At 50.1% G+C, this 22549-nt stretch overlaps 1 protein-coding gene across 2 annotated transcripts in view; it reads right to left on the minus strand.

Moving 5' to 3' along the window:
• The window catches only part of ASTN2 (astrotactin 2), a 1019535-nt gene extending 997270 nt beyond the window's left edge, over nucleotides 1-22265 (minus strand). For both annotated transcript variants that reach the window (XM_018052685.1, XM_018052684.1), the window contains exon 1: nucleotides 21863-22265. In XM_018052685.1, coding sequence (XP_017908174.1) covers nucleotides 21863-22259 — 397 coding nt within the window. In that variant the 5' untranslated portion in view covers nucleotides 22260-22265. The remainder of the gene's footprint in view (nucleotides 1-21862) is intronic.

Below are 22549 nucleotides of genomic sequence, written 5' to 3' on the forward strand. Positions count from 1 at the left end.
TAGGAAGGGAGGGAGGCGATTAAGGTAGGAAGAAAAGGCATGACTGAGAGATGATCCATTGGGGCCTGGAATTCCTACCAGTGAGGGTCATTAATGGATTAGCCTAAGCCACTCTGGACTATAAGATGGACTGGGCCTTACGAAGGAAAGCTATATTTTTGTCAACAAACTTGGGTGTGTCTTAAAAGTAAATTTCCGTGAATTTCTTTCTTTAAAACTGAATGCCTTTGAGGTTTGTGCTTACACAGTCTTGCCCAGATATCAATTCTACCAACTTTTTTTTTTTTACACCATGCTGCACAGCACGTGGATTCTCAGTTCCCCGACCAGGGACAGAACCAAGCCCCCTGCATTGGAAGCACGGTGTTTTAACCACTGGGCCACCAGGAAAGTCCCACTACCAACATTTATGTGATACCCATTCAATAACAGGCCCTGTACTAGGCACGGGGTACAGAGAAGGTAAGATTCTGTGCCTGCCCTCAAGAATCTCATAGGCAGTTCTGTATGCAGCAGAATTTTCTGCAGTGGTAGGCATGTTCCATATTTGTGCTATTCAATATGGTAGCCACTATCCACTTGTAGCTATTACTTAAATGCAAACTAAGTACCATTAAGTAAAATTTCAAACTGAGTCCCTCAGCCAGGCTAGCCACATTCAATTGCTCTACAAGCCACACATGGCTAGGGGTCTCTGTACTGGATTATGTAGGCAGAGGATGAGATAAGACACGGATATAAATATTTCTGTATAAGTGAGATGGCATGAGAGAGATAAAGGTTTCAGAATAAAGTTATTCAATCTGAATTACGGGAGGAAGGAGAGAGGAAGAAACAGCAAGGATGGAAGTTTCCATAAAGTAACTTATGAAGGGTAGACAGTATTCCACCATCAGAAATATAGGAAAACCAGGGCATCGATGGTAGAAGACCAGCTTAAGTCATAGAAATGCAACTTTAATAGAGCTTGCTTTCTTTTTTTCTAATTTATTTATCTTCAATTGAAGGATAATTGCTTTACAATATTGCTTTGGTTTCTGGAATATATCGACATGAGATGGCTGGATGGCATCACCGACTCAATGGACGTGAGTTTGAGTGAATTCTGGGAGATGGTGATGGACAGGGAGGCCTGGCGTGCTGTGATTCATGGGGTCACAAAGAGTCAGACACGACTGAGCGACTGAACTGAACTGAATTAGTCATAGAGATACATAAGGAACTTGTTGTTGTTCAGTCACTAAGTCATGTCTGACTCTTTGTGACCCCATGGATTGTAGCCCACCAGGCTCCTCTGTCCATGGGATTCTCCAGGCAAGAATACTGGAGTGGGTTGCCATTTCCTTCTCCAAGGAATTTGCTATTAATCCTTTAAGCACTAGGGAGCCAGTGAGGATTCTAAGCAAAGGAGAAATGACCTTTGGGAATGAGCCTTCAGGTAGCATCAGTTCAGTTCAGTCGCTCAGTCGTGTCCGACTCTTTGCGACCCCATGAACCGCAGCACACCAGGCCTTCCTGTCTATCACCAACTCCCAGAGTTTACCCCAACCCATGTCCATTGAGTCAGTGATGCCATCCAACCATCTCATCTTCTGCCCTCCCCTTCTCCTCCTGCCCTCAATCTTTCCCAGCATCAGGGTCATATGAAGTATCTACTTAAAGGGAGAAACTGAAGCAGTTTTGCAAGAGGCTGGGAGGGAGATGATGTAATAGGGAGAAGGTGGAAAATGAGGGAGAAGCTGCTGCTACTGGATTACGAGACAGAGGGTTATACAGAAGCTTCACTTTACCCCAGATAAGAATGACATCAGAAAGTCTAACTACTTGTGGAAGGTGGATCCCTACAGTCACATCTTGAGCCAATGTCTTTGCCGAGAAGAATCATCCAAGGGAGGTGAGCTTTTGCACTACCACTTGCCAGCCAATTAACCTATACTTCAGGATCACTTTCCCCAATGCCACCCTCACTGTGTCCCCTCATAAGCCACCAGGGGTGTATCATCCAGTGAGATTTGGGTAGGAAAAGAAAAAAAAAAAAAAAGGGGAAGCAGAGAAAAGAGGAAAATGAGATGGAGAGAAGAGGTATTTAAGAAACATGTGCTGGGGAAGTCAAAACAAATTCCTAGCCATTCCTGCTGGAGGAGACTTTATGGGGCGAGACATCCCCCAAATGGGTTTTGAATTATGCTGTGCACCTCATAAAGCATGGGAATTCCTGGCGGCCTGCACGCCCGCATTGCCCTCTCATTACCTGACCAACCCTCCCCGGCAGGTGGGCAGGCTGGGAGGCCCAGGGCCATGCCAGAAGCCCAGCGGAGGTGAATGAACTGGGCTCTGCATTCAGAAGCAGCCCCAGACCCTTGACTTCAGCAAGGCACCGGCCTCCTCTGTGCCTGGTCTCCCTCTGTGCAATAAGAAGACTGGTCTGGAGGCCTGAGGCCCTGAGACTTCTAAACCTGGATGGCCTGCAGTGCTGGCTCAGGGATGGACAGACTTGCAACATGCTCCGGGAAAGCTACATGGGTACAGAAGGCTCTGGGGTGAAGACAAGGAGGACTTGCAGGGAATCCCTGCTCTCATTTTCTCCTGAGGGGATGGAAAGATCAGGTGTCCTGGCCACCGGTGAAAAAAAATTGATAGGACTTAATTTCAAAGGATATTGAAAAACTACCCTTGAGCAAATGGTGTGCAGGAAGTTGGCCTGATCTGGGAGGTGAGGGGCAGCTCCATCTTGCTCTGTGTCCCATGCTAGGTCACTGCAGTATTTGAACCATAGTTTCCTCACCTGCTTAAAAGAAAAGGAGAAGTGTGGGGTGCCTTCCTTAAAAAGGTACCCAAAAGAAAGGGGGCATCAGTGACAATTGATGTCCCAGCAAGGATAATGTTCCTAGAGTCTACAGACCTGAGTTCCTGATACAGCTCTGGGATTCCATTTGAGTGTGCCTAGTCACTCAGTCGTGTGTGACTCTTTGCAACCCCATGGACTGTAGCCCGACAGGCTCCTCTGTCCATGGGGATTCTCCAGGCAAGAATACTGGAATGGGTTTGCCATGTCCTCCTCCAGGGGATCTTCCCGACCCAGGGATCGAACCCAGGTCTCCCGCATTGCAGGCAGATTCTTTACCTTCTGACCCACCAGGGAAGGCCATGAATACAGGAGTGGGTAGCCTCCCTTCTTTAGGGGATCTTCTCAACCCAGGAGTCAAACTAGGGTCTCCTGCACTGCAGATGGATTCTTTTCCAGCTGAGCTACCAGGGAAGGCCAGGATTCAGTTTAACCCTCTTTGAAACTAAAAAATGTTTTCCAGTTTTACTGAGATACAATGGACATAAAACCCTGTGTAAGTTTCAGGTATACATTGTGTTGACTTAATACAAGTATATATAGCAAAATGATTACCACCAGAGCATTTGCTAACACCTTCACTTCATCACATAATCACCGCTTTGTTTTTGTGGCGAGAAAAACAGCACAAAGATTTACTCTCTTAACAACTTTCAAGAATGCAATACAGTATGTGAACTCTAACCACCATGCTATACAATAGATCCTTAGAACGCAATCATCTTATAACTGGAAATGTGTAATCTCTTATCAACAACCTGGCCAATCAGTAATCACCATTCTAGTCTGTTACTAAGAGTCTGGCGTTTCTAGATTCTGAGTATCAGTGACATCATACACTATCTTTTTCTGCTGACTTATTTCACTTAGTATAATGCCCTCAAGGTCCATCCAACATTGTTGCAAACGGTAGGACCTCCTTCTTTCTCATGGCTGAATAATATTCTATTGTATGTATAAACAACCTCTTCTTTATCTATTCTCCTTAAATACTGCAGGGACCTAGCATGGGATACAGTTCATAACACTGCAGTGAACACAGGAGTGCATATATCTTTTCGAATTATTCTTTTCTTCAGATAAACAGTCAGAAGTGCAATTTCTGGGTCATATGGTAGCTTTATTTTTAATTTCTTGAGGAATTTCCATGCTGTTTTCCATAGTGGCCGCAAAGAGTTACATTCCCCACAAACGCAAGTGGGTCCCCTTTTATTCTTTTTTAAATCAGAGTTTTGGGTAAAATGCTAATGACCCAACCCCTAAAATTTCTGTGACATTAATGCCTCTGTCAATCTAAAACATATAAATTTCTAAAGCCTTCAGCTGGCCTTCTCTGCATTGACCGCCAGTTTAGCCATTGCTCTCCATTATTTCCATAAAACATCCTGAAGCTCCCAGGGCCGAGACACTGGCACTAGTCACGTGTTTCCTCCCCAGTGTTCTTGGGATTTTGCTGTCAGTGGAGATGTGGGGTTTTTTTCTTCTTCTTCTTCTTTTTTTTTTACAGAGAGAGGCAGTTTGTTTCCCAAACCCATTTATGTCTGTTATGTTTCTTATATTTCTAAAATTTCATGAAATATTGTACAGATTAAAAATTTATGAGCATCAAAAGAAAGTGGCTTCTAGAGGGACTAAGCTGATCTTACGATAAAAATAAGGAAAGTCACTTAAATATTGCTATTGTGTTAGGTCAGGTGTGACAACTATAAAAATTTAGAAAGGAATCATAAAACTCTAGAAGAATTACTTGGCAAGCATCTTTAAGTCCTCAGTCCCCCTCTTAATGAGACCACCAATAGAGATTATATTCAGAGCATTATGAGCATGGCTTCTGCAAGAAAGATGGCACGGGACTCCAATCAGCTGACCCAGACTCAAAGGAGAAGCCCCAGGCCTACATCAAATCGTTGGCAAAAGGATACACATTTATGAATTTTAAGTTAAAAAGGAAATGTTTAAGGTGCATTATTATTTTTTTATGATTCCCTCCTTTAATAGACTTTTTCTATTAACTGACCAGCTGCCAATCTACATGGCATCATAAACGAGGGCTCCTGAAGAAGGCAACTCAATCTAAACCCAGGTAACCCTCTCCTGAATAGCCTGTTTCCCCACTCACATGAGAAAATAATTTAAGGAAGAAAGAAGAACTGCCTTATCCATCATGTCAAACACTGTGCTAGAAAGACAGACACCCATGCCGGACTCATGACAATTGTCTCCTCTCCGGCTCCTCCCTGGCTGGGTCCAGTTCCTTCTGTTAGTTCTCCAGACAGAACAATTATTATCTGATTCTCTATCTCTCATATGTATCTATATGTATGTGTATGCATATGTATGTATGTATATATCTATATGGGGATTCCCAGGTGGTTCAGCAGTAGGGAATCTACCTGCCAATGCAGGAGACACACAGAATGTGTTTGATCTTTGGGTAAGTAAGATCCCCTGGAGAAGGAAATGGCAACCCACTCCAATCTTCTTGCCTGGAGAATCCCAAGGACAGAGGAGCCTGGCGGGCTACAGTCCATGGAATCGCAGAGTCGGACACAACTGAGCATGCATGCACTCTAAATGTATACATGCATGTGTGGATACACAACACATGTATTTGTATATATACACATATAAACACACGCTATATATATTCAAGTCCATATATTCACATTATATATATTCCCCATATATATTCAGTGTGTGTGTGTGTGTGTGTGTGTGTGTGCGTGCGTTCACACTATGTATGTATTTATATTCAAGTAGGGTCAGTTAAGAGAACCTTCTGACTGTGGCCTGGAAGAAATCTGCAAGTAGATTCTGAGACCTAAACATGCCTGAAACTGGCTCAAGACTGGAGTATCTCTTTAGGTGAAGTCTACAGCAACTCATACTCCCCAGATCTTTCCCGTAAACCAGTTCGGAAGACCAGTGCCCTAACAAAGAGATGGTTTCAATAAAATCCCTGAGCTGCTTGCGAGAAACTTGTCAGATGACCTTGGACAAGTTGCTTCCTCCCTGCGAGATCACCACAGGTAGCTGTGCAGGCGCAGATTTCGTGCACGCTTCACTAGGACCCCAGCGACTCCTTCATCATGATCACTTCTGGGGAATGAGATCCAATAGAGGAGAGACTTTCACTTTTTTCTCCATGTAATATTCCCGAATTGTTTGAATTTGTTATAACAAGCTTGTATTCCTTGCGTTGAAATCTAAAATTAAGGTTAAAAATTTAATAAGTATGCATGCACTCGTTGCTGGAGTTACAGATATTAAAGAGAGACGAAGTCTAACTCAGGAAGTTTACAAGACTAGCAAGAGAGACAGACAATTAAACAATCATAATATTTCATGAAAACATGGGCCAAAATGAAAATACAAAGTGCTCGGGAGAGAACTGTTCTTGAGGGAGCTGGCAAAGTCATCTTGGAAGCAGCAAAGCTGCATTCAGGCTGGATCTTAAAATAGGGGTAGGGCTTCCCTGGTGGCTCAGTTGGTAAAGAATCTGTCTGCAATGCAGGAGACCCCGGTTCGATCCCGTGGTCGGGAAGATCCCTTGGAGAAGGACATGGCAACCTACTCCAGTATTCTTGCCTGGAGAATTCTGTGGACACAGGAGCCTGGCGGGCTACAGTCCATGGCGTTGCAAAGAGTTGGACATGACTGAGTGATTAACACTTTCAGGAGTTATGAGGCAAAAAGGATATTTTTTATTGTATACATTAAAGCAAATCTCACAGTTAAGTGGGCAAAATTTACATTTTAAACCAATATTTTTGCTTCAGCGGTTGGGTCAAATCAGTGGTTCCCAAAGTGTGGTTTGAGATGAATTTGGAAGGCACGTGAACACTACACTTGCTTTTACAGGCTGTCCTCCATTCATAGCAAGTTATTCTGGGGCTCCGTTCGCAAGAGTGACACAAAGCTTCCTTTTAAAAATAAAACAGCTAATCCCATTTACTACGTGACCCTGTGCAATTGACTTGATCTCTTTCAATGGCCATGTCGTCATCCGTAATCTGTAGATACTAAAAATACCCATGAAAGGGACTTTTTTTAAAATCAAAAAGCACAAGTGTTATTATCGCAATAGACTGTGGACTCCCTGCCTTTCTGTGCCCCCGAGGGACTCCACACAAGGTCTGGAGAATGACTGAATAATGACTGAAGGGCCCTCACTCCAAACAAGGGGAACTTAAGGTGAACCACAGGTTCAGGTGAACCAGTTGAGTCTAAGGAACATGAATAGAGTTCATCATCCATGCAAACCCCAGTAGATCCCAGTGACTGATGGGGGCTTTGCATTCAGAAGGCATCTAAAGCTGTGATTTAGTTGATTAGCAATGTCTGATCACACACATTTCCCATTTATTCATTCCTTCATTCAACAAATACTTACTGAGTGCTAACTATGTGACAGGCACAGCTCTAGACACCTGGAATTCCAGTAGTGGACAGGGCTAGAAGGTTTTTCCTCTTTCGTGAGGTATCTTATGCAGCCCAATATTCCCCAGCTTACTGAAGGAGACATGACTCTGACAATACTCAACGCTACATGAGTCCCCAAAAGCAACTGTCATTTATATGAGGCCTTAGGACTTCCCTGATGGTGCAGTGGAGAGGAATCTGCCTGTTACCGCAGAGGACATGGGTTCAATCCCTGGTCCAGGACAATTCCACAGGCTGGGAGCAACTAACCCCATGTGCCACAATTACTGAAGACTACGTGCCTAGAGCCCACACTCTGCAACTAGAGAAAGAAAGTGAAGTCGCTCAGTCGTGTCCAGCTCTTTGCGACCCCATGGACTGCAGCCTACCAGGCTCCTCCGTCCATGGGATTTTCCAGGCAAGAGTACTGGAGGGGGGTGCCACTGCCTTCTCCAGAGGATCTTCCCAACCCAGGGATCAAACCTGGGTCTCCCGCATTGTAGGCAGATACTTTACCATCTGAGCCACCAGGAAGCAACAAGAGAAGCCACTGCAAGGAGAAGCCCGCACACCTCGACGACGCCACTCACCTCAACTAGACCACGCACAGCAATGAAGACCCGGCAGAGCCAAAAGTAAATAAGCGAACATAAGAGGCCACAGCCAGCATATGGCAGAAACAGGACTAGAACCCAAGGCATGGGCCTCCCAATCTAGCACAGTTTGGAATTTAGCAGACTTGCCACACTTGCGTGCCTCTCCAAGGTCTGCAGCTACCCTTTCTCAGCCACCAGCCTTCCCACCTGGGGTCTCTCTTGGGGAAGGGGTGGCTTCTCCGCCCCAGCCAGGAACAGGTGAACTGGGGCCATTCTCCAGAGGGTTCTGCGGTTTGGAGAGATGCTTCAGATGCCAGGAGAATAAAGTGGAGAAACGAAGGGAGGGAGGGACGTACGGTAGGCGTCTCGCTATCGGCAGAGGGGTAATTGGTTACTCGGGGCCGTCAGCTGTTCCAGTCTCCCTCCCTGGGGGAGGCTAGAGAGAAAGTAATTGAAGAAGGTTCCCTAACAAATTAGTGTGAGACTGGGCTGGAAATCCGAGTTGCACCTGGGTTCAGAGTGGAGGGTTTGATCTTCAGACGCCCCAGAAAGGATGCAGAGATGGAGGAAGGAAGGGAGGAAGGAAGTCAGCTATATCCTGCTGCAGTAGCTTCCAGCCTCAAAAGCTCCTAAATGGAACCTTTCTCTTCCTCCTGGGCCCCTGCTAAGCAGAGGGGGCTGAGAAGACTCTCACATACCATGGGTTTTAATCTCATCACATGAGAAAGGGCGGAAGCCCAGAAACTGAACGGGACTTGACCACTGACACCCAGTGGAACTAAGACTAAACCCCAGGATTCCTGGTTTCTAGGCCTGACCACTGGATGACCTAGCCCCTGGCTCCATGAGGTCTTTACTCACAGGACGTCCTGGGGATTGCCCTAAACACGCTCCAGCTACAAATAATGGGGAAAAGGATGTGTCCTAGGGATTAAGGAACAAGTTTGTTTATTTTTGTTTGTGTAACAGACATCTAGGTAGCATTTGCTGATCTATCAGAGAAGGCAATGGCACCCCACTCCAGTACTCTTGCCTGGAAAATCCCATGGATGGAGGAGCCTGGTGGGCTGCAGTCCATGAGGTCGCTAAGAGTCAGGCACGACGGAGCGGCTTCACTTTCACTTTTCACTTTCATGCATTGGAGAAGGAAATGGCAACCCACTCCAGTGTTCTTGCCTGGAGAATCCCAGGGACGGGGGAGCCTGGTGGGCTGCCGTCCATGGGGTTGCACAGAGTTGGACACGACTGAATTGACTTAGCAGCAGCAGCAGCATGCTCTACAGACTTTAGCTATATATCAAACAATATAAAGAAGGATAATGAGAAGAGGTATGAAGAGCAGTTAGGAGACGTATGTAACAGCTCAAGGGAGCTTGGACAGAGGTGAGGCAGTAGGACATTATGAGAGGCGAAGACGTTTGAGTCATTTTAGAAGTGAAACCAACAGGGTTGGCTGGCTGGGAGAACGAGAGGCAAGGGAAGGGAAGTATCAAAGATGATTTCATCGCTTGAATAAATGGGTGAATGATACTCCGGTTTTCTGAGATGGAGGACATACAGGTTCAGGGAAGAAAGCATTCACTGGCAGTATAATCCCTCACAGCAGAGAGAGAAACACAGGGTCCCTGCAGGTTGCCAGATAAAATACTGGCTGTCCAGTTAAATTTGAATTTCTGATCATCGGAGAGTCATTTTTAGCATAACTACGTCCCAAATATTGCATGGGACATATGGGAGGTAGTTATACTAGGCAAGTATTCATTGTCTGAAATTCAAGTTTAACTGGGCATTCTGCGTTTTATTTTTTGCGTCTATTTTTGTGCACAAAATATGCCAACCCTACCAGGGGGGCATGAGCATTTGGTAGGGGGAGGGGGAAGGAAAAAGAAGAAAGAAAAAAGAAACCTCTACCTAAGCCTTGGAGGAAAAGGAGAAGGCTCCTCAGAAGAGGTCATGGCTGAGCGAAGGCTAGGAGACGGCAGGGAGCAGGAAAGCATGCTCAGCAGAAGGAACATTTCCTTTCCGGAGTCAGTTAGGGGGAATACGCCCGGTCCCCCCTGAAATCTGCCAGTCCCCAGGGTGGCTAGAGCCCCAGATGCCACCAGGAATGTCAGGACGTGAGCCTGCAGAGGTTCCCAGGGGCTACTGCCCCCAGGATACCCAGGGACATAACAAGGATTCGGTACATCTGTTAAAGTACAGATTCCCAGGCCCCTCCTGAGTGCCTCCGTAGGTCTGGAAGGGAAAACCTGGCTTCTAAGGTGATTCTGATTTAATGGGCTTCCCTCCTAGCTCAGTTGGTAAAGAATCTGCCTGCAAAGCAGGAGACCCAGGATTCATTTAAGTAATATGGGACCTTTACCACCGACAACCCCCGGAAGACTACGCAGTCGCTGCTGGCTCTGAAGACTTGAAGAGTAAACCAGGCAATCAGAGCAGAGGCAACAGAGAGCAAGCCTGTAGCCTCCCGGGGCCTCCCGAGGAAGGGGTTCGGTTCATCGGAAGGCAGCATGGTTCCAGCCTGCTTGCCCAACGCCCCCGGGGCTCCCCAACAGTCCCTGGGCATCTGGCACCTGGTTCTCAGGGGTGCCCTCTCAGTTCCTGCAAGGAGACCAGCTGACTCCATGCCTCTCCGGGCCACCCTGCCCCCTTCCCCCCTCCTCCGCCCACAGCCGCCACTGAAATGATTCCCCCAAATGCAGCTATTACTGTGACTGGAAATCTCTTTACTGCTGATTCTGCTAATGGAAATGTTCCTTCCCTTTTCGGCTGCTTGCAAAGCCACTCGTGACTTCGCCCCGGGTGCCTGAGAGCAGGGCTTTGTCAGCCAGCCGCCACCAGAAGGGAGAGGGCTCTGCCCGACTCCCCGCCTCCCTCCCCAGCACCCACCTGCCTCAGGCTCAGCCTCCCGGCTTCTCTGGCCAAACTGTCCTCACACAACCCCGGAGTCCCCCGTTCCCGGGCTCCCGGAGAGGGAGCAGAGATCAATGGTCAATTTCATCCTTTTTCCGCCTTGCTGCAGGAATGGAAAGATGGGGTAGGGAAAAGGGAATCTGCATTCATTATTTATTCATACCTCCACCTCCTTCCATAAAAAGGATTCCAGGTGGCTAAGAGGCACGGAGCACAAACTGTGCCAGACGCCGAGCTGGGTGCTCTGCGCACACCATCTCTGTAAGGATCTTATGGCTTTCCTGTAAGTAACACTGAGCATGGAGCTGGGCCTGGACTACAATTTCAGTGATGGAGGTGGGGGAACGCTCCAAAAATAATGGTCGCAGCCACTCAGAGAACTGACTGCCATGTTACCTTCATGTTTTCATGGGCAGAGACTCAGAGATGTGGCGTACCAAGTCTAGAGTCAAAACGTAGTGCCGCCAGGGTTTGACCCCAGCGCTTTGGGTCTTCAGGCTGGCATACCCTGTCAGAGGAGCTGGGCTAGAGGAGGCTGGATTTTGCTGGGGCTTAGCTGTGCTGCACACGTGCTAAGTCACTTCAGCTGCGTCCGACTCTGCGATCCTATGGACTATAGCCTAACAGTCTCCTCTCTCCATGGGATTCTCCAGGCAAGAATACTGGAGTGGGTTGTCCATGCCCTCCTCCAGGGGATCTTCCCAACCCAGGGATCGAACCCATGTCTCTTACGTCTAATCTACATAGGCAAGTAGGTTCTTTACCACTAGCGCCACCCGGGGAAGCTGTTGGCTTAGCTGGGGAACCCTGAAAAATGCACTTACTTTTGCTAGGTAAATGAGGGTGTTGGGCTGGATCTCAAAGGCATTCTTTGAGCCAGTTCTAATATTTTAGGAGAACCATACACTATTTATTAGGATTTTTACAGCATCATATATAAATATTATATAGATCCCATATGTATAGATAATACAGAACAAATTTCATAATTTCATTTTCAAGGCGAGAATATTAAAACGGCACAATACTGCCAGAAGTACTAAGGCAACAAAAGTCGACTTGGGGTGAAGGGGAGAAATGACAAGGAGGTTTATGGAGTCAAACTGGGGCTGTGAATCAGACAACAGATGCCTGAGAATTTCTAGAAAAAGAATGTAGAGCCTCTCTAAGTTCCTGGAAGGCCTAGGCAATAGGTCCCCTAGTGTAACAGTACGTCCAGCAGAAGGTGGGAAAGCTCTGAGAAAGGAAGTAGACAGGCGAGGAGGAAGGAGAGAGGTAGAGAACGGGTGGGGAAGGAGAAAAATCTAGAAGGCACAGCAGCCTCAGAACTTGCTCTTGGAGTAGTCCAGCAGTAATGAGAGACGTCGAGAGAGAATGAGACACAGCTCGGTGCCCTCCTGGCAAACTGGCAAGCCCTGGGCGACGCTGAGTCAGCTCCTGGCAGCCCAGAAACAAGGTGTGCAGTCCCTCGGGCCTGAGAGGCTGTCACACCTGAAGTTGCTCGATAAGAAACATCTGCAACTTCTTGGTAATGAGAAGAGGAAGAGATAAGAAGTACAAGAGGTTGTCGAGGAGCTGAAAACTCATGAGCACTGCTAGTTCTGTGCCTCTCTGGAATGGTAGAGAGAGCATGGGGTTTGCAACCAGGCAGACCTGGGTCTGGACTCAGCTGTAGGACAGCTGTGTGATCCTGGGTATGTTCCTTAGCTCCTCTGGGCCTCCACGGTCACCTCTAACATGAGATGAATCCTAGCTGTCTTTCAGCACGTGGGGAGGAGGAAATAACAGACGTGCCAGCCCTGCATCCAGGACATAGTTGCCGCTGCTGCTGCTAAATAGCTTTAGTTGTGTCCAACTCTGTGTGACCCCATAGACGGCAGCCCACCCGGCTCCCTGTCCCTGGGATTCTCCAGGCAAGAACACTGGAGTGGGTAGCCATTTCCTTCTCCAATGCATGAAAGTGAAAGTGAAGATGCTCAGTCGTGTCCGACTCAGCAACCTACAAGGCTCCTCTGTCCATGGGATTGTCCAGGCAAGGGTACTGGAGTGGGTCACCATTGCCTTCTCCCCAGGACATAGTAAATGTTCAATAAATGGTCAGTCTTTTCACAGTCTACCTTATGCCAGAATGGTAAAGTCTGGAATACCAGCTCTCCCTACTCCGGTGGCCTAAGGTGGGAGGAAGACACATCAGACTCGGAGTCAGGAAACTGGACATGGTTCCTGCTCTACCACTGACTTTCTATGTGACCTTGACTTCTTTAAGGGCTTCATTTAGACAATGTCTGGCATTCTCACCATTCATGACAAGTGATGACCCGGAAACCATGATGTATCATTTCCCTGAGAACCGTCGGTGCTTCTCTGCTTGGCACAATGCAGAGGTGCTCATTCATTACCCGGCTTCTGTGATTCTCAAGGAAAGGTCTTCCCTAAACCCAACTCTCTCTTCTAATCAAGTAGTCTCCTTACTCACCCTAAAGGCACTACTCAGAATGATAAGGAGGCAGGAGAAGGTAGAGGCAGAAGCTGCAAGAACTCAGAAGAGGGAAGGTTTCACGGAAGAGGTGGCATTTCAGCTCAGCCTGAACGGAGAAGTGGAGTTTCAACACCCCTCCAGTTCTGCACAGTGTGGATTCTGTGATGAGACTTGGCAACCCCAAGTTTCTAGTCATCTAAGATCCCTGAACACCAAGGATGTGCCAAGCACAGGGTGAGTCATTGCAGCCCCCGAGATGAAGGAGGGATGTTCTCTGCCTATGGAGATCCCAAACGAGCAGCATAAGACAGACAAAGCCGTGAGCTCAGCTCTCCTTCTGCCCCAAGCCACCCTCGCTGCTCACCTGAACAGTCTCCTAGAGATCTTCCTCTCACGTCACTGCCCTCTGGACAGCAGCCTGAGCAATTCCTTTGAGATAGAAGTCAGATGGGGATACCCTCTGGCTTAAAGTCCTGCCTGGCTCTCCATGGGACTCACAACAAATGCCCAAATGCGATTTCCTCTCCTGTCCTTCCCGCCCACTCCCACTCATTCCACTCTGGCCACACGGGCCTCCGTGCCAGCCCTTGAACACTCCAGGCGTGCTCCGGAGTCAGGTTTGTGCTGGAGCCATTCTCTACCTGCAATACTCTTCCGCATATGTGCTTGGAGACACTTCCGTGGCCTTCAAGTCCTAGTTCCATCCTACATTCTCAGTGAGCAATCTTTCAACTCTATAAGCCGTCTTTTGAGTCTATGCAATATTAAAACCGATTTTATCTCCAAAATGTCCATTTTCTTTTCTCCGTAGAATCTATCACTTCTCACATACTACATAATTTTCTTATGTAATATGTTTATTTTTATCATCTTCTCCCCAACAGACATACACCTACACACGCGTGTGTACACACATGCACGTGTGGATACGAGCTCTCTCAACACAGGGATCTAGCTCTCCTGTTCTCCCATACATCTTAAGCACCTGGAGCGGTGCCTGGCAAGCTCCAGGTAGTTCTAAGGGACCAGCCACTGTCACACCAGTCTTTATATCACTAGTGGGCACCAAGGCCCAGAGTGTCCCACTTCAGTGCCAAGAGGTCAGGAAAGGCTTCAGAGGTAAGTTGATATTTGAATTCAGCCTTGAAAGGTAAGAAAGAGTTTTCCCAGGGCATTTGGGGCAGTTATAGAACAAGGAGGAAGGGGTCTTATCACAGGATAGTCTGAGCAGAGTCTGATCATGAACCTTGTAACTCAATCAGAAGCTCGAACTTCATACTAAGAATAATGGGGAATCAGCGAATTAGGAGACGACAGCCATGATCAGGTTTGGGCTTTGAATGAAATCCCTGTCTCCAAGTACAGAGGATGGATTAGGGAGGATAAGACCAGGGGAAGAGAGACCAGGGAGTTGACAGCTGAAATTGTAGTCAGGAGAAGTGTTGAGATCTGAGGCTGCCAGCGGCCTGACAGCAAGGATTGAGCAAGGGTGCCTTCTCAGGTGAAAACCCTAATGGTTTGTAACACACAACATCCTTGTCAATGTTTGACTCACAGAGGGGCTGTCTGCATGTTCTAGTATGCCAGAAAGGGAGCTTTACATCCCGAATCTTACTTTGGGTAGTTACCAACCCCCTCCCAATCCGAAGAGAAGTCTTTGTGGGGCGGGGGGTACTGTTGTCCTAAAAAAAACTGCAGACATCAGCGAGGAGTCAGGGAGAGGAGAGCAGTGCGCAAGCGATGGGGAATAGAGCCAGTCCTGCCAAGCACCGCTGCCTGCCTCCTCCTGGGCCAGAGATGCTGCAAGCTCTGCTGGGAGGAAAGACAAGCCAGCTCTCTCTCTCACGATAGTTAATCTTCTGTTGCCACTAGCTGGTCAGTATGAGAACTTGGGAAAGTATCAGTTTTGCAAAGGAAGCGTCTCTATAATGCTGCTCCACTTCAAGGTTAAACCTGACTTTCTTTTCCTGGAAAACAGCAGGCTTCTGCTTACCCTCACCGGTAGCTAGACTCAAGAGCCATGAGGCTTCCTCCTTCCCCCAGCACAAAACCCACCGGCTCAGGCTCTCAGGAGAGACTAGAGCCAACCAACTGGACACCTGGGCAGAACAAATTTGACTTCCCTAGAAGGATCTCTTCCTCCTTAGATATTTTAGTTTTGGTTTGTTTTACAGGAAGAGGAGGAGAGTCTCGGCCACCTTATGATCGTCAACCAAGCTGCACACCTGAGATATATCTAGCCCAGACCCATGTGTCAGTGGTTAGTGTGATGAAGGAAAAGGAGTGGGATTCAAGAGCACTGGCTTTAAGTTTGAACAGCTGGCCCTTAGGTAGGCTTCTTCCCCTGTCTGGGCCCCAGGGTTACCATATAATATGGAGGGGGTGAGTTCAGTGCCCTCTGAGAGTCTGTGATGCTGTGAGCTTAAAACTGATGGTCATGGGACCAGTCTTCATGGCTCCACTCAAAGAAGGCACTGCTGTTCTCCATCGTTCTCTCTCCCTAGCATGTTCACACCAGCCCACGGCAGCCAACGTCTAGCTTACAGCCAGGCAAGGAGGTGAGAAGCAGGAGGCTTTGCCTGCCAGAGGCCTAGTCAAAACTACCACTGGACTTGCTGTAAATTAAAATTATTGAATGATCTTGCAGCCTGAAGGCCCCATTCAGGAAAACGATCGAGCTCCGGATCACAAAAGCTTGCAGAGCTGTGCTGTCAAGCTGGCTGGGCCTCCTGACCCCCAGAAACAGCACATCTGGACGCTCTTGACTCAACCTGGGCCTCTGAGAGCTAAAACGGATCCTCCTCTCACCCTGCCCGAGCACACTCTCCATAACAAGGTATAATGGTCCCTTGCTATGGACGGAGAATTGATTCCAGGACCTGACCTGCTTCCAGAAATCTAGGGATGTGGCGGGCCTTTATATAAAGAGGTGTAGCGCAGTCTGCAGTCCATGGGGTCGCGAAGAGTCGGACATGACTGAGTGACTTCACTTTCCCTTTTCACTTTCATGCATTGGAGAAGGAAATGGCAACCCACTCCAGTGTTCTTGCCTGGAGAATCCCAGGGACGGGGAGCCTGGTGGGCTGCTGTCTATGGGGTCACACAGAGTCGGACACGACTGAAGCAACTCAGCAGCAGCAGAAGCAGTGCAGTCAGGCGGTTGAATCTTGAATGTAGAAACTATGGCCAGAGAGACTGTACTTTTTGAGGGCAGATAATACACCTGTCTCTGCCCTAATTATTAAATAGACTTCATCAGATTGAGCTGGCAAAGGAATGGAGACAGAAAGAGGGAAGAAAGCGGAAAGTAGAGGAGAAAACACTCAGATCAGAGGCCACTGAACCAGCCCCCTTTTTAACAATGTCCCAGAAACCTGGACCATCACAGAAGGATGGGACCTTGAAGTCTGAGTGCTACTGAAATATTTTAGTGATAAGGGGCCTGGAGCCTAAATAATATTTTTTAAGCATAGCTTTGTTTGAAGACATCAAATTCACCCTCTCATCCACCCCATCTCTCATCTCTCCCTTTTACCCATACAGGGGAAAAAAAAAAAACACACACACACACACAAAAACACACTGGAATTGATTTTAATGAATATTCTGTGGTCAGAAATCCATACAGAAAACCCAACTTGTTCTATTTGGTTTTTCTTCCCACTTAATGACTGGTATCAACCTTCAGGATCAAACCAGAAACCAGAAAGGGCAGATAGCCTCAATGCCTCTGGTCCCTTCCCCCAAATGCCTGCCAAATAATTGTCTGGTGCCTTGCTTGAAGGCTTCCTCCCATGAGAACCGTGTCATCACTAAAGGTCAATGCTTGGTTGTCCAACACATCCTCCTGTCCTGTTGCTCTCCACACCCTTGGTATTTGCACCTTTAGGACATTGCTTAGAATCAGACAGGGAAAAAAGAAAAGTATTTGCCTCATTCTCTACCGAAATTCAAATTCGAAGGAAATTCCTCTGGCCCTCCTTAGGCTAGTGGACTGTCCTTGGGCTAACTTCCTGTTGCTAGCAACCCTTCTACCGTAGTGCCCCGTCCCCTGGTCCTGGAGGTTTTTCTCTTTTTCAGTGTCCATTTTGGTCTGTATTTTAAGGAATCTTTGCAGAAGTGACCAAGCTGGCATTTCAGAGCTTCTCTGTCTTCCCCTCAGGCCGATCAGCTTCCTGCACGGAACATCCTTTCGGGACAGTGCTTCAGGACACTGCCGGATCTACTCATGCAGATCCTTTTAAAGACACACTACTGGAGGGTTTTCCTTCTCGAGACACCCTCCCCCAAAGACAGAGCAATATTCCTCACCTGTGTGATTTATAACACAAGCAAATTAGTAACAGATGCTGGCAGTGAGCGGTTTTCTCTCTCTTCCCTCTTTCACTGAATCAAGGCTGGTGGTAAACAGTCCAGCCCGGCCTCTATCAAGCACAGGAAGAAGGATGCCATTTCCCTGCTGGTGGGCATGAAACCTAAACCCACAGGCACACTCTGGGGCTGCCTGGGGGCTGAGAACTGAGCGATGTGCCTGTTCTCCTCAGAAGCCCTGCACTGACAGTTGTCCCTGTTCGAATTCTTTCTTTTCCATGAGTCCTTCCTGACACCCCCATGCTACCAGCAAAGAAAAGGAGAGAGTGAGAAGCAAGAGCAGTTAAGTCAGACTTACAGAGCAGATCAGGGCACTTCAAGTTCATAGAATCTTTACACCAAAGGATTATTTTAGGGCTCATCCACCCACTCATATTACAGCATGAAAGAACTGAAGATCTGGGGGTAAGTGACTTGTTCAAGGTCACAGTGGGCCACAGCTGAGAGTTCCAGGTCCTAACAGGCATCAAGTCCCCAAGCTGTACTGCAGCATTCAACGTCTCCCCCAGCCCATCCTCCATGGCTCATCCTATTTTTTCCTGTCCAGGAAGTGTCCCCAGCTTTCTCTGAGTCTCAAGAGATATCTTCCCTCCTTGATGTTACAGAAAGTGTCTTCTCCATCATTCCCTGGCACCACTGCATAGGATGCCCTTTGACATCCCATGAGTCATGAAACTTTGAGTTGGCAGGGTCATTGGAGGTCATTTAACTCATGCCTCATTCTCACACTCTCATACTTCAGCACACCAATGCAGCTAAGTTCCCTTGGGAAAGGTTCTTGTGTTGATCGTTAAGGTTTCTCTTCAAGACTCTGCTCTATGCCCTACATAAATGTAACCAGCCCCTCGATGCATATTTGGCTCAAGATGACTTGAGTTTAGCAATTACCAAGAATGCAGGTGTCTGGCGGACCGAGACTCCAGGCCCAGGTCTGCATGTACTCACACTGAGACCCTGGACCAGGCACCTGACCTCTCTAAAGAATGCTGCCTAATCTATAAAATGGGAATCAATTACAGCAGTGTCCCCTCCCCTATATTCCATGTGAGTAAATAATAAAAGGCAAGAGGAAAGCTCTTTGCACCACATTAAGCACGCAACAACTATCTGCTATTCCATGATCAAGTTTAAGGAAATTCACTTTATCGGTGCCACCAGCTCAGACTCTAAAGAAGAGGCCCAGACACAGAAACCTGGGGGAGGGGTGGTATTTCACCTCTGAGAGAACTTCCACCTACATAAAGCAGGCTGGAACATGAAGGGAAGATTAGAAACACGGAGAAGAATAGACCTGGGGAAAAGTCTTTTATGTCTGGGCACTCCCAATAATAGAGCCAAGAGCTCAAACAAGACAGGCAGAATGGAGGGAGGGTGGGCCAGGGATGCCACTGACTTTGGTGAAACGGTGTGCAAATGAACTCTAAGGTCCCCCACGTGGACTGGGAGTAAAGTGGGAACTCGACCTTTCACTTGTTTGTTCCCTTCTCCTCCCTTTAACGCCAGGGAAAATTTACCACCACGGACAATTTACCACCACCAGCTCTGGGTCCACAACCCTAAGCATGGCCCAAAGGCTTTGGCAGACACCATCACCCCCTAGCGGCGGCTCCACACACCCCACTACCGGCAAGATTCAGCCTTTACTGACTTTGCAGGCATATCTGTGGCATGTGCCACCTCCAAATCGCTTGAACTGGCAACCTAAGAGCGAAAGACGCATTCAACTCGCCGGAGACCAACACGAGACAACGATGTTTAGAAGGTCTGAGGACAGGAATGATGGGATGGGGCTGCCGGGGGACCCTGCGGGAGATACGGCCATAAATGACTCATAGTACCCCCCTCCTTCAGCCCTCATTTTCAGCCAGCCTGGCCCTCCCAGAGCTCATTGTGCACTCTGTGTTTACACGCAAACAGTGGAAGACCAACACAAACAAAAAGCCCACGTCTCCCTACACAGCTCCTGCTATACTTGGCCATCTGGTGACTACCTCGCTAGCCAAATCCCTGGCAGGAGTGCCTTGAGCTGCCAGTCCAGGGCGCTGGGGGAGGAAGAGGAGGTGGAGAGGGCTCCTGAACCCCCAAAGGGCTCAGAGCTGCCACGGAGGACGGCGCCCTGGGACTCCACAGCAGGCAGTCTCCACCGGGCTCAGCCGCCTGCGTCAGAGAAGGCAGAAGGCTCCAAGTGGAGGGTACCAGGAGTCTCTCGGGCTGAAGCGTGGATCTTGGGGGATTTGAGTCTTTCAGTTCCTCCCTCAGCCTGCCCCAGGCTCCCTGGCATTCATTCTCTCTTGAAAGCCAAAGTTTGAAAAGACAGGGGCTGCCAGCTCCAGGAATTCTGGGATGACTCCTGTAGCTGGGTGGACCCCGTCTTCACATCCGAGGGGAGCCGGAATGCTCTGGGTTCTCACCTCCAAGTCATGCCACACGCAACCAGGAACGTTCCCCCTTTCCCCTTCACTTGAACAGCTTTTTAGGGGGATTCCCACTCCCGACCTCTCTGGACAACCCAGAGTAGAGAGATCAGGAGGCTGGAGGGAGAAGGTGGGGACTGGAAGCGTAGAAGGCACGCCTTCCATTTCTCTGGAAGGGCCCTTCCCTGCCTGGGGTCACAGGAGCTGGGCAGGAGCCCCAGGTTAGCTCTTCAGCGTAAGGAACGCCAGCCTATGGCCTTATTGGAAACGGGCATCCCACAAGCGCACGTGGGAAGGGTCACTGAGGTGTGCAAGCGTGTGTGTGAATGTGTATGTGTCCACGCAGGCGTGTGTATGCTTGAATGTGTGTGTCGCACGCCAGACACGCCGCCGCGGGAAGTCCCCCTGGGAACCTGCAAGGCGGTCTCCCGCCTAGCATCACAGAAAGCATGGTAGGCTCAGGTTACAGCCAGCCTGGGAGAGCCCGAGGCACAAGCTCAGACCACGAGAGGGCCTGGCACTCGCTCAAATCTCCAAAAGGCAAGCAGGAAAAGGCATTGGGGTGGGGTCTCTGGACAGAGGAGTCCGGTCCATTGATTACTCTTTGGGGGTTCTTGGGCGAGCAAAGAGTTAACCTCAGAGGTTCAAGCCCGGATCCTGTAGCCATGTGACCCCGAAGGCCCACCCCGAAGTGCCTGAGCCGAGCCGGACCCCGGTGAGGCCAAGGACCCGGGGACGCGGGTCTGGAGTCTGCGGCGACCCCCAGCGCCTTCCCGGAGCTGGCTTTGGCCAGACTCCGACAACCAATCGCACCCCGCGCCCCCAAGAGGGGAGGGGAGAGAGAGCGATGAGCCAGCGCGGGAGAGCGAAGGGGGAACAACATTTTTGTAAACGCTCTCCGAGATAATTAAGCTATCAATTACCCGGGTGGGAATCAGCTGTGCTTCCCGCAGCTCCACGGAAGGGCCGACTCCTCCGGGATTCGCGCCGGGAACCAGCAGGCAGCAAGCCGCTGGCGAACTTTCTGATTAACTTTTCCATTTGAGCCCCCATCCCCACCCCACCCCTTTCCTCTCTCCTCCCCATGTCACGCCTTTAAGTTGTTATTATTAGCCCAGTGAGTGAGCTGCGAGGACAAACCTGCTCTCCGTTGGGAGGGGGTTAGGAAGGCGAATGCGACAACGGGGATGGAGGGAGAAGCAGAAATTAGAGACCTTGGGTTCTGAACCCCAGGGCTCAGACACCGCTCAATCCTCCCCGGCCCCATTTCACAGATGGCTAAAACTGAGGCCCAGAGAAGGGAAGAGACTTGGCCAAGGTCACCCAACCCACCGGGAAACCTAGCGTATGCGGACTGAGGGATTCTACATGGAGCTACTGAGCTCCGATTGTCTAGAAAACCTATCCCGAGGAGCAGAGCCAAGAACTCCTAGGCGAGAGCGAGGGGGCGGTAACCGCGGGCGGCCCACGGCCGTGCCCGGAGAAGCAGTGGGCGGCTGGACCCAGACCTGGCTTGCGAGCGGGGTTCACCGCGGCCCCTAGCGCGAGTACACGCATCAGCTGGGGTCTCGGCGTCCGAGATGGACCCGCGGCAAAGCTCAACGTCGGCACTGAGAGACGGACCCCACTGCGAGAGGGCTGGCACGCCCCCCGGCTCCCGCCACGCGCTCATCCCAACCACCTGTACGCCCTCCGGGCCCCTCAGCTGCCCTCACTAGACCCCGAGCGGGGCTGCCCGGGGCGGGAATCCCCAGGGCGCCCTCACCCGTCCGGCTTCACTTAGGGCTCCCGGGACCCCGCGAGCCCCGGCGCCAAGCCTTACCCAGGGTGAAGAAAGGCAGCTCCGTGTTGTCCAGGTCGTCCTGCACCGCGACGCGCCCCGGCAGCTCGTTACGCACAAAGAGCAGCAGGCGCGACTCGGCGGCGGTGCCCGCGGAGCCGGCGGAGCCCGGGGACGCGGCGGCGGCGGCGGCGGCCCCGGTCCCGGCCCCGGCGCGGGTGCCGCTCCAGCCGATGTCGCTCTCCCGCAGGGCAGGCAGCGTGGACACCGTGACGGTCTTGAGCCGGCAGGGGCTGTCGGGCTCCCGCGAGGCGGCGGCGGTGGCTCCGGCCAACAGGAGCAGGAGCAACAGCGGCGGCGGCGGCTGGAAGCCGAGCCTCAACCGCCCCCGGAGCCCCGAGCTGGGGCCGGGGCTGCGCCGGGCGCCGGCGGCGGCCATGGCGGGAGCGGCTGCGGGGCTGCGGGCGGCGGCGGCGGCGGCGGCAAAGGAGGAAGAAGAAGCGGCGGCGGCGGACGCCGAAGCGAACCCCGGCGCCGGAGCTAAGGAGCCGTGGGAGCCGCTCGCCAGCAGCCCCCAGCTCCGGGCTCCGCCTCCCGACCGGCCCTGGCCCGCCCCGCCGCGCCGCCTCCCCGGGCCCCGCCGCCCGCCCCTTTCGCTGGCTCTCCCCCCCGGCTCAGACCCGGAGCGTTTCGGAGGCTCCGCCCGGCCTCGTGCAAATCCCAGTCGAC

The sequence above is a fragment of the Capra hircus genome, chromosome 8 (genome assembly GCF_001704415.2).
Source record: "Capra hircus breed San Clemente chromosome 8, ASM170441v1, whole genome shotgun sequence".
NCBI classification, from domain to species: Eukaryota; Metazoa; Chordata; class Mammalia; order Artiodactyla; family Bovidae; genus Capra; species Capra hircus.